An 11,174-nucleotide genomic window follows, 5' to 3' on the forward strand; every position below is an offset into this window, starting at 1 on the left:
TTGAAATCTTTTTTTTTTTTTTTTGCTTTTTTGGGTCACACCCAGCGATGCTCAGAGGTTATTCCTGGCTCTGCACTCAGGAATTCCTCCTGGCAGTGCTTGAGGGACGATATGGGATGCCCGGGATCGAACCCAGGTCGGCCTCGTGCAAGGCAAACGCCCTACCCGCTGTGCTATCGCTCCAGCCCCTACTTGAAATCTTTTACTAAATAATCTATGCCCTTTTCTTCTGATTTTATTTTCCAAAATCCAGAAAAATGGCTTTCACTCAGAGCTGTCCCATTAACAAGGAGAGAAAGAAAGAATAGACTCTTCAGCCCTAGAGGCAAGATCCTGGGTACAACCATCTCATGGGGTGACTGAAAATCAACCTTCCCCAAATGAGATCCCAGAGAGTATTAGAGCAACAGTAGCATAAGCGTTGCAGTTTCCAGCTCTGGGGAAACTCAGATTCTTCAGGTCATATTTCAACATCCAACATTAGCGCAGTAGCTAAGTGGTGTCCCTTCTGCAGAGAGTTCGAGAAAGGCTTGTTGGGCTGGAGGATAGTACAGTGGGAAAGGCGCTTGCTTCCCAGACGGCCAAGTCCAGTTCAATCCCCAGCACCCCAGATAATCCCCTGAGCACCGCCAAGAGTGATCCCTGAGTGGAGAGCAAAGACTAACCCATGAGCATTGCTGGCTGCGGCCCCAAAGCTCAAAAACAATGGTGGCGGGCTTGTTGAACAAATGAATAGTACATTCGTAGATGCCAAGGCGAGCTAAAAGAGGTGACAGGGAGCAGGAGCAATAGTACAGCCAGCGGGCAGAGAATTTGCTTGCAAGTGGCTGATCCCGGGTCCTGGGACCTGCCAGAGAGTGATCCCTAAGCACCACCGAATATGGCGCAAGAAAAAAACTCCATCATTGTATAACTGAAACCCAAGCACAAAAATTTGTAAGTCTACAACTGTACCTCATGGTGTTTCACTAATAAAAATTTTAAAAAATAATAAATTCTAAATGTTAAGGTTTTTATGGAGAACATTACAATAAATGCTCAAAAGTGAATTATTAAAGCATTTCTATTCGCACAAAAAAAAAAGAAAAAGAAAGAAAAAAACAGCTAAGCAATGAAAGCGATAATAGTCTTAATCCATCATCCCTGCGTAGTCCCTGCAAAAAAGATCTAATTCTGTATTTACGAGACTGTGAGCTCCCTCGGGGGAAAGGAATGCCTATTGGCCGGTCACATGAGCTGAGGAACTCCAGCAGAGAGGAAGATCACACATCCTCAAAGGGTTTGGCGCCTAGAAGCGACCACAGGGCCCAGCCTCTGGGGCCAGAAGCTCGCGGACCCGGGCCAACCTGAAGATCCGGTCCGGCCCCGTCCACGCCCGCGACCGCCGAAGCTGCCGAGGCCCCGCCCCTCGAGGCTCCGCCCCACCTGGCCCCGCCCTCTCCCCGCCCACCGACGGGCGGGCGCCGAGGGAGGCGCGTGCGCACTCCGCCAGCGTCGCTGCCGCCGCCCACCGCGGGCTAGACCTTCGCGTTTCGGGGGCTGGATGCTTTTTGTCCCCTCCTGCGTGCGGTGCCTGTTTCCGAGCGGAAGTGGTGGCCGCGAGGGAAGATGGCTGCCCCGGCGGCGCCTGGCGCGGCGGCCGGTCGGGCGAGCAAACGCGGCGGCGGCGGCGGCGGCCCGGGAGGCGGCGGCGGCGGGGGCGCGCGGGGGGCGGAGGAGGAACCCCCGCCGCCCCTGCAGGCCGTGCTGGTGGCGGACAGCTTCAACCGCCGCTTCTTCCCCATCTCCAAGGACCTGCCTCGGGTGAGCGCCGCGCGCGACCTGAGCCGGGGAGGCGGGGGGCGCGAGGAGGAGGCGGCGGGGTTGGACCCCCGGCCGCGTGCCCCGGGAGGCTTGCCTCGGGAATCAAGCGGATGCCCTTGCAAAGCCAGGCCCCCTTGTCTCTTAGGGCGCCCCCGGGGACTGCCCTAGCCCGGGTTGGGGAGGGGGCTTGGAGATCCGGGCGCCCCAGGTGGTCCGTGGCAGAGAAGCCGCCACCCCGGGGGTTCCCTCCCATCCGAGGAGGTGATTCACCCCCACCCCGGCCGGATGCCAGACGCGGGAGCCAGCCGGGACAGTGACAGCCCTTGGGAATCTCGTCTCGCGGCCTTCCCGCACGCGCCACGCCGCCCGGGTCTTAGGGACAGACTGTCGGCACCTTCTCGAAGGGACGGAGCCCGCTCGGCGGCCGGCATCCCCTCTCTCCGCCGCGGAGTCGGACTGCAGTGCAGTAGGGCCACGCACTCACGTTCCGAAAGAGAGAGGCCGCTGCTTCTGATCGCAGGAAAACCCACGCGCCCTGGTGCTGCGAAACCCCGATCGTTTTTTGCACAAGTGGAGGGAAACGGGCTCAGAAGCCTGGAGACAGGGCTGGTGGTTTTCCGTAGCGACCTTTTTCAGGATGGTTAGTAACTCTGTGTTGGTGGGTGCCGAGCAAGTGGATGCCTTGGTTATTATATCCAAGTGACCACGTCTTGGTCCCTGGTGCTTGGGAGACGTTACTTTGTTTTGTGTGCGGGGCCGCACCTGGCAGTGCTGACTCCTGGCTCTGCACTCGGGAATCACTCCTAGCAGTGTTCAGGGAACCATATGGGACGCAGGGGATCGAACTGGGGCTCATCTGCAGGCAGGGTATGTGCCCTGACCCCTGTACGCTGTCACTCCAGTCCTGGGAGATGTTACTCTTACATAAAAGAGAAAACGAGACTCTGGGGCTAGAGAGATAGTACTGCAGGTAAGGTGCTTGCCTGAGCACAGAGCCAGGAGTGATTCTAGAACAAATCCCGCCCCCCAAATTAAATAGGTAAATAAAATTAAACAGGACCTAACGATGGAGGTGAGAACTATTTGAAGTGAAGAGGGTTTGTAGTGAAGAATGATCTCCGGGGGCCTCGCGGAGTTCAGGTGTCAGAATGTTCCTTTTCCCTCTCCTGCCTCCAGGCCCTCATGCCCCTGGCCAACGTGGCCCTCATGGACTACACCCTGGAGTTTCTGACTGCCTCAGGTGTGCAGGAAACCTTTGTGTTCTGTTGCTGGAAGGCTGCTCAGATCAAGGAACATTTACTGTAAGTCCTTGCCCCCTTCTTTGCCCGGTGTCACTACTTTTGGCCCAGTGTCTGGGGCTTGGGACGAGGAGCAGTTGTGAAGGGAGAGACGTGTCTATCTTTAGGAGGGTTAAGGCCGAAGCACGTGCTCGCCACCCAGTCACAAGCGAGCAGCTGGAGCTGTGACCGAGTCAAGAATATTTGCCTTTTTAAATAGCACCGATAATGGAAGTTATAAGGGTAACATCTTTGTCTTTACACTGAGCTGTTCCCTGGTGCCTAGCTTACTAACCAACTACCATAGAGTAGTGATTTCACCAAAATTTGGCGACTTTTCATGAGAAGAGTAGATCTCAGCCCAGAGAGAGACGACAGGCGTTAAGGAGCTGGCCTTGAAGCCTGCCAGCGCGAGTTCAGATCCCCAGCACCACGTATAGCCCCGAGCCCTTCCAGGGGGTCAGTCCTCAGTAGTGAGCCAGGAATAGCCCTAGGAGCGAAATCACCGTTTTCCCAACCCAGTGTTTCCCAGAGAGGGTGACCTGGAATGCTTTTGAGAGCGTCAGAGTCCTAGTCCTTAGGTGCAGTTTGCTTTCCAGAGGGGACTCTGACTGATTTTTTCCTGAAAGGTGGGATGGGGGAACAAGTAGGCCAGATAAGCCCGGGAGCCTCTGTTCTACCCCATAAAACAAGACTGGCGACACAGGATGCCGAAACCATTCATTATAGTTCATAAGCCTCTCTGAAGCCCAGGACGCTGGCAGAAACCCAAAAAACAAAAGCCTTCGTGAGAGAATGTGACTGTTGGGGGGGGGGGGGGTGAGCCTCCGTACTGCTGTTGCTTGATTTACTCATTATTCCCCATTCCTTTAGCAAGTCCAAGTGGTGCCGCCCCACCTCTCTCAATGTGGTTCGAATAATTACCTCAGAGCTGTATCGCTCTCTGGGGGACGTCCTGCGGGATGTCGACGCCAAGAGCTTGGTGCGCTCTGACTTCCTCCTGGTGTACGGGGACGTCATCTCGAACATCAATGTCACCCGCGCCCTCGAAGAACACAGGTCAGCACAGGAAGTGTGACGGCTGAGTGTCTGGGACCAGCCCAGCAGCAGGCTCCCCACCTCTCCCCCTTCCCCCCCGTTCCCCACGTTCCCCCCCCCCCCCATTGCACTGTGTCATCTCATCTCTCATCTCTTCTCTAGGCTGAGGCGGAAGCTTGACAAAAACGTGTCTGTGATGACAATGATCTTCAAGGAGTCGTCCCCCAGCCACCCAGCCCGTTGCCACGAAGACAATGTGGTGGTGGCTGTGGATAGTGCCACGAAACGGATCCTCCATTTCCAGAAGACCCAAGGCCTCCGACGCTTCTCCTTTCCACTGGTGTGTGGGTTTCCGGGGGTCACTGGGGTGGGAGAGGGCGTCCCAGGCTCTAGCAGCAGAGCCGGTTCAAGGCCTGTGACCTCTCCCTGTAGAGCTTGTTCCAGGGCAGTGGGGATGGCGTGGAGATCCGCTACGATTTGCTGGATTGTCACATCAGCATCTGCTCCCCACAGGTGAGCGTCCCTGGCACCGGAAGGGTGTGTGGAGGCCCCCCTCCGTGAAAGGGAAGGGTCTGTTTCCTCCCCCACTCTCTGCTGTGTTGTGAGGTAACTGGGCGCTGCCACCTAAACCTCCTTTCCCGTTGGGCTCCCCCTTGGGCTTATGGCCTCTGTCCAGGGTTCTGCTGGTCCCTGGGGCTTGTCTGCTTACCTCAGGCTGCTCTTGACCTTGATGTATTTCCCCCACCCCAGGTGGCCCAGCTCTTTACAGACAACTTTGACTATCAAACTCGAGATGACTTTGTGAGAGGCCTCTTAGTGAACGAGGAGGTGAGGAGAGGCCCACTTCTCTTCAGGAAAGGGTTGTTTGTGGCCTTTCAAGGCCCTTTTGGCCCCCTGTGTTGGAGGGAGGGAGGGAGGGAGGGAGAGTGGGGGAGAAAGAGAGAAGGAGAGGAGGGAGGGAGGGAAAAGCATGCAAGCATGATTGATGCAAAGGAGACTTGGGTACAATTCTGAGACCTTTCAAAATAAAATGATTCCCTAAAGAAAGAAAAGATTGCAGAGATCATGCAGCAGGTATGCACGCTTTGCATGCCGGTGACTCCAGTTTTATGTCTGGCTCCCTGAGCAGGGCCAGGTACGATCCCTGAGCACAGCCAGGAGTAAGCCTTGAGCACCAGAGTGTGGTTCAAACCCCTACTACCGCCACCCAAAGAATGGTCCTGTCGCCATTTCTTCCTGCCTTTCTTGCTTGCGTGACCTCCCTTTCCTGCGTTTCAGATTCTGGGGAACCAGATCCACATGCACGTGACAACCAAGGAGTATGGTGCCCGGGTCTCCAACCTGCATATGTACTCTGCTGTCTGCGCTGATGTCATTCGCCGCTGGGTCTACCCACTCACCCCCGAAGTCAACTTCACCGACCACACCGACCAGAGCTGCACCCATTCCCGGCACAATATCTACCGCGGGCCTGAGGTCAGCCTGGGCCACGGCAGCGTCCTGGAGGAAAACGTGCTCCTCGGCTCGGGCACCGTCATCGGTAGCAATTGCGCCATCACCAACAGCGTCATTGGCCCCGGCTGCCACATTGGTGAGCACAGGTGGGGAAGTCAAGCCAGCTGTCCCTGTCTGCCGAGAGAGGGAGACACATGGTCCCTGAGCATAAGGAACATGAGTGCCACTTCAGTAAAGGGGATACGACCAAGGAGGGCCCATTCCTAAAGGTCTGAGCGTATGCTTCCCACGCAGAAGGCCTGGGTTGGAGCCTCCAGACCCAAACTGAAAACAAATGCCCAGTAATAAAAAAGAGAAAGGAGGAAATAAGAACCGAACACAGTGACGCTATAATATTTGGGGGAGGGGAGGGGCACCACAACCCGGGGTTACTTGGGGGTTACTCCTGGCTCTGTGATTAGGGATCACTCTTGGCCCAGCTCTGGGGCCATATGGGGTGTCCAGGCTTGAACCCGGGGGATCACATGCAAGGCAAGCACCCTGCCTACTGTGCTCCCTCTCAGACCCCTGGTGCTATAATGTGTGGGTTGGAGAAGCTGTTTGGATGACTCTCCACATTCCAGGACCCAGTGGGTGATTAACATTGCAGTAAGAGCATCTATTTTCAGTGCATTACAGTTTACAGAGGGTTTTTGCACACATGAAAGACTCACTAAAGAACCTTGGGGGGAGGAAGGTATGTATCCTTTTGATTAAAAGGCAGATAAACTGTCAGTCATCTCCCTCAAGTTCACAGGAGTTAAAAGGCAGCTCTGGGACTTAAATCTGAATATTTTGATTGTAAATTCAAGTTTGTTTGAACTGGAACTGCCCACTGAACCTCTTGATGACTCTCGTCACAGAAATGGAATAATAATTTTGAAATGTATAAGAAGCAATGGGATGGTTTCCTTCTTTTTCTGAACACATCTGACTTTAATAAGACCCTTGGGGCTGGAGATACTGCAAGGGATATGGTACTTTGCCTTGAATGCAGCTGACCTGGGTTCAGTCCCTGGTACTGCATAGGGTCCCCTTGAGCACAGAGCCAGGAGTAAGCCCTGAACACTGCTAGGTGTCACCAAAAAATGAGTAAGGTTCTTGTGTTTAAAGGAGCCCCAGAAATCTCGGAGGCTCTTGGAACTTTAAGTCCTGTGCGTGGTCTGCGATCGTAAACCTGGTGGAGGATGGTCTGGCCCCTCACTGTTCTGCTCCCAGACATGGGCTTAGAGGGGGTGGAGGATCCTGGCGAATTGGGGGTTGGTGTGGCACAGCTGAGCAGGAGCTAGTCAGCCCTGCCCCCTAGGACTGGCCCTGGTCTCCTTAGAGCACTGAGTGACCAGGAGTCCTTCCTGTCCCGAGCCAGGTGATAATGTGGTGCTGGACCAGGCCTACCTGTGGCAGGGTGTCCGAGTGGCCGCTGGAGCACAGATCCACCAGTCACTGCTCTGCGACAATGCGGAGGTCAAGGAGAGAGTTACCCTGAAGCCACGCTGTGTCCTGACTTCCCAGGTGAGACCTGCTCCCAGGCACACAGAAAGCCAGCTGTGCTGAGCTGGAACGACCGTCTGCCCACCCGTATGATCCAGCCCGAACTCGCTGTCCACATCCCAAGATTTCCTTTGATTGACTTGGCAAAAATCTCGTTACGAGGCGGAACTCTTCCCCAGTCCATTAAAGAGTCTGTGCCCCTCTCCTCCTTTTTTCTCCCTTAGGTGGTTGTGGGCCCAGACATCACGCTACCTGAGGGCTCCGTGATCTCTCTGCACCCTCCAGATGCAGAGGAAGATGAGGATGATGGCCAGTTCAGTGATGATTCTGGGGCTGACCCAGAGAAGGAGAAAGTGAAGCTGAAAGGTGTGAGTCTCAGCAGGTGTGGTGCACGTGTATGTGCGCGTGTGTGTGTGTCTGTCTGTCAGTCCGTCTGTCTGCCACCTAGAAAGCCGCATGTTCCCACCCGGAGGGACTGGTACTGCCACCAGGCCTTGGCTAACGCCCTGCCTTTCCTAGGTTATAATCCAGCTGAAGTCGGAGTCGCAGGCCAGGGCTACCTTTGGAGACCTGCTGATGTGGACACGGAGGAGGAGGACGAGCTGCGGCAGAGTCTGTGGGGTGAGCCGAGCCCTAACCCTGATACCCCACTTCGGGAATGTTGGCGGGCGCTTCCCTTGTTTGTTTCTTTAGTCCTGGGCACGCGCGGTGCTCTCTCTCTCTCGGGGCCTCTTCATGCTCCTCTTCCTCTCCTGTGCCCCTCCCAGGCCTCACCATCCACGTGGAAGACGAGAGCGAGAGTGAGAGCGAGCACAGTCTGGATTCCGAGGGGCTCGACAGCCGGGCAGGCTCCCCGCAGATGGATGACATCAGAGGTGAGCAGGCCGGGAGTGGGAGCCGTGAGTTCCTTGTGTCTGGGTCAACTAGTGGGAGACTTGATTTCCTCCCGAGAAAGACGCCAGCCAGCGTCACAGCTGGCTGACCCAGCGTCCTGGCATGAGACGGGCCCCTGAAATTCTTGCTTCTGATTTCAGTGTTCCAGAATGAAGTCCTTGGGACGCTACAGCGGGGCAAGGAAGAGAACATTTCCTGTGACAATCTAGTCCTGGAGATCAACTCTCTCAAGTAAGACCAGCACCCTCCTCCTCTTTCTTCTCCCTTGTGGCATCTCAGCCCAGTAGCAGCTCTCTCCTCCGCCACCCACTGACACTCAGTTCATTTGCTCTCTCCTTCCACATGCGCATGGCCAGTCACATGGTTCTAGCCGCAGCCACACCGTCCTCCCCCACCCCACCATGTAGTTGCATTTGGCTTCCTCTCCCCGCCCGTCCCACCAAGCTCCATCTCACACGACACGTGTTGCCCAGACTCAGCGAAGGCCCTGGTGTCACCCCGTGTCCCCGCAGGTACGCCTACAACATTAGCCTGAAGGAGGTGATGCAGGTCCTAAGCCACGTCGTCCTGGAGTTCCCCCTGCAGCAGATGGACTCCCCGCTGGAGCCCACCCGCTACTGCGCCCTGCTCCTTCCCGTGAGCGGAGACCGGGGGCTGGGCCCGGGGCTCACCCACTCCCTTGCTCTGCCGGACTGTAAGAAAGGAGCAAGGCCCGAGCGGCCGTGCCGGCTGGGGCACGGGCATTACACACAGGAGCCCCGGCTCTGTCCTGGCAACTTGTGGCTTCCCCAAGAGTGGCCCCTGAGGGCCTGGAAAGAGTCCCGCGGGGAGGGGGCTGGCCTTGCATGTGGCCCATCTGGGTTCAATCCCCGGAATCTCCATACTGTCCCCCAGGCACTGCTAGCAGTGATTTCTGAGGGCACAGCCAGGACTGGCCTGAGCATGACCAGGCGTGGCCCCCCCCAACAAACAAACAAACAGGCAGCATGGCTCCTGAGCCCCCTCCCCCTCCTTCCTCTCCCCAGCCCTAAGTTGATGGAGAGTGATTTTCTGAGCGCAGGAGGATGTACTGAAGCTCCCTTCTCCTTCCTTCCGCAGCTGCTCAAGGCCTGGAGCCCCGTTTTCAGAAACTACATAAAGCGTGCTGCTGACCATTTGGAAGCATTGGCCACCATCGAGGACTTCTTCCTGGAGCACGAAGCTCTCGCCGCTTCCATGGCCAAGGTGATGACTGCTGCCTCGCTCCCCGTAGTCCTGGCTTTGCTTTGAGACAAGCCTTGGTGGTGACCTCCAGAGAGACACAGAAATCGGTCTGAAAACAGTGACTGTGAGGCTCGCTGCGTGTATGGTTGTCGGTTCCCGCCACTCCTAGCGCTGTGCTTGTTGCAGGCACCGCCCAGGTTGGATGCAGGTGGGGGGGGGCGCCCTGGGGAAAGCGTCTCCTCTTCCCCGAATGTCTGATGCCTCTCGCTGGACTCGGCAGTGCCCCTGAGAGAGCCCCCGTGCCTGCCCGCTGCAGGTTCTGATGGCCTTCTACCAGCTGGAGATCCTGGCTGAGGAAACGATCCTGAACTGGTTCAGCCAAAAGGACACGACAGACAAGGGCCGGCAGCTGCGCAAGAACCAGCAGGTGAGCGCCGTGGCGCCCCTTGCTTGGCCTGTCGGGGCATTTCTTGGTGAAGGGTCCCGGTGGGGGGTGGCCCTCCCCACAGCCACGCCTCCCACTGCTTCCCCACAGCTGCAGAGGTTCATCCAGTGGCTAAAAGAGGCGGAAGAAGAGTCGTCGGAAGATGACTAAAGCCGGAGCACTGCTGCCGGCTCCCCGGGCTCGCGGGTGGGCAGAGGAGAGGTGCGTGGTAGACGAGAAGGGCCCGCCGTCGGGCTGAGACAGGAGCGGAGGCTGGAACGACAGTATTCTCCCCAGCGCAGCAAGCCCCGGCCTCGCACCCGGACTGGGGCCTGAGGGAAGTGGGACTGGGCCCGCGCCGTCAAGAAGGGCCATCGAGCCGGGCCCGAGGAACCAGCCGCGGGTGCTCTGGCTTTCCCTCAGGGAACGGCAGGGAGAAACGGCCCTCTCTGCTGCTGTGTTTGTGAACATTAAAGAGAGAGGCACAGAGAGGCCCCGCCTCGTATCTGGACAGCCCCCACTACAGGTGACCAGAGCTGGGAGCCTCTCACATGGCGGCCACTAGGCGGTGCTGTGGCTCTTCTTGGGTGGCCATCGTGGGGGCTCCCAGGTGAGGGGCTCCTGGTTCTTTCCCAGCTTCTGGGAATCGTCTTTGGGCCGGGGTGATGTGCAGCCCTGGCCCGGATGCTTTCCCGGCTGGGAGATGATGCGGAGCGTCTAGATAAAGCCCGGTACCCACCTGCCACACCCACAGTCTTTTCTAGCACATTCAAAACTCCTGCCAGAGGCAGAGCCGCTGTTCTTAAAACAGGCTTTCTCCCACTGTTGGAGATTTGCTCTATGAGGAGCACTAGGAAATGTGCTCCGGCCTCATCACCCCGGGGCTGATGCTTCTCATCCCGAGTTCTCTTCTGCTTCAGCACTGTCAGTCTCCTGAAGAGGGCATTAAACGCGGAGGCAGTGATAGCTATCTGGGGGTAGTGAGGCGGGAGCGTGGTTGGGGGAATCTCCCAGGTGTTGCCCACACGTCCCGCCCATGGTTCTTGGGCAGTTCAGTGCAAAGGCCTGAGGGTGCAGTGCTGCCTGGGCCCTGTGCTGGTGGGGCCACCCTAGCAGTGCTGGTGGAACACGCAGTGCCAGGGACTGAACCCAGGTCCATACCAGGTAGATGCCTTAATTGCTATGTTACTGCTATATTTTCTTCCAGTCCCCTCTTTAAAAAAAGGGGGGGGGGGTGCGGGCTGGAAGGTACAGGAGTTCAGGTCCTTGTCTCACGTGTGTCTGGCCCCGGTTTGAATTCCTCGCATCACAGTCTGTTTGTTCACCAAGCATGGCAGGGGTCAGTCCTGAGCACCACCAGGTGCGGCCAAAAAAAAAATGAGTGAAAATTTTTGAAAAGTAGATTCCTGAAAACAGGCTTTTTCCCACTGTTGGAGATTTGCTCTGTGAGGAGCACTTTGTTGAAAACGTTTCATGTGGTGTTACTTGTTTTAACTTTAACCACATTAAACTCTTGGGAGAGGCTGGAGCTACAGTACAGCGGGTAGGGC

The 11,174-nt window shown here is 56.7% G+C and overlaps 1 protein-coding gene across 1 annotated transcript; it reads left to right on the top strand.

Moving 5' to 3' along the window:
- The first annotated feature begins 1,571 nt into the window (after nucleotides 1-1,571).
- On the top strand, nucleotides 1,572-10,082 carry EIF2B5 (eukaryotic translation initiation factor 2B subunit epsilon). Its single transcript, XM_056121370.1, has 16 exons — nucleotides 1,572-1,803; nucleotides 2,980-3,104; nucleotides 3,954-4,139; nucleotides 4,281-4,458; nucleotides 4,551-4,631; nucleotides 4,869-4,946; nucleotides 5,397-5,709; nucleotides 6,979-7,124; nucleotides 7,328-7,469; nucleotides 7,623-7,724; nucleotides 7,871-7,978; nucleotides 8,138-8,228; nucleotides 8,510-8,633; nucleotides 9,096-9,221; nucleotides 9,517-9,627; nucleotides 9,736-10,082. The coding sequence occupies exons 1-16, from the start codon at nucleotides 1,609-1,611 to the stop codon at nucleotides 9,793-9,795; spliced, it is 2,166 nt and encodes a 721-aa protein (XP_055977345.1). The 5' UTR covers nucleotides 1,572-1,608; the 3' UTR covers nucleotides 9,796-10,082.
- The last annotated feature ends 1,092 nt before the right edge of the window (nucleotides 10,083-11,174 follow it).

The sequence above is a fragment of the Sorex fumeus genome, unplaced genomic scaffold (genome assembly GCF_029834395.1).
Source record: "Sorex fumeus unplaced genomic scaffold, SorFum_2.1 ptg000044l, whole genome shotgun sequence".
Classification (NCBI taxonomy): Eukaryota; Metazoa; Chordata; class Mammalia; order Eulipotyphla; family Soricidae; genus Sorex; species Sorex fumeus.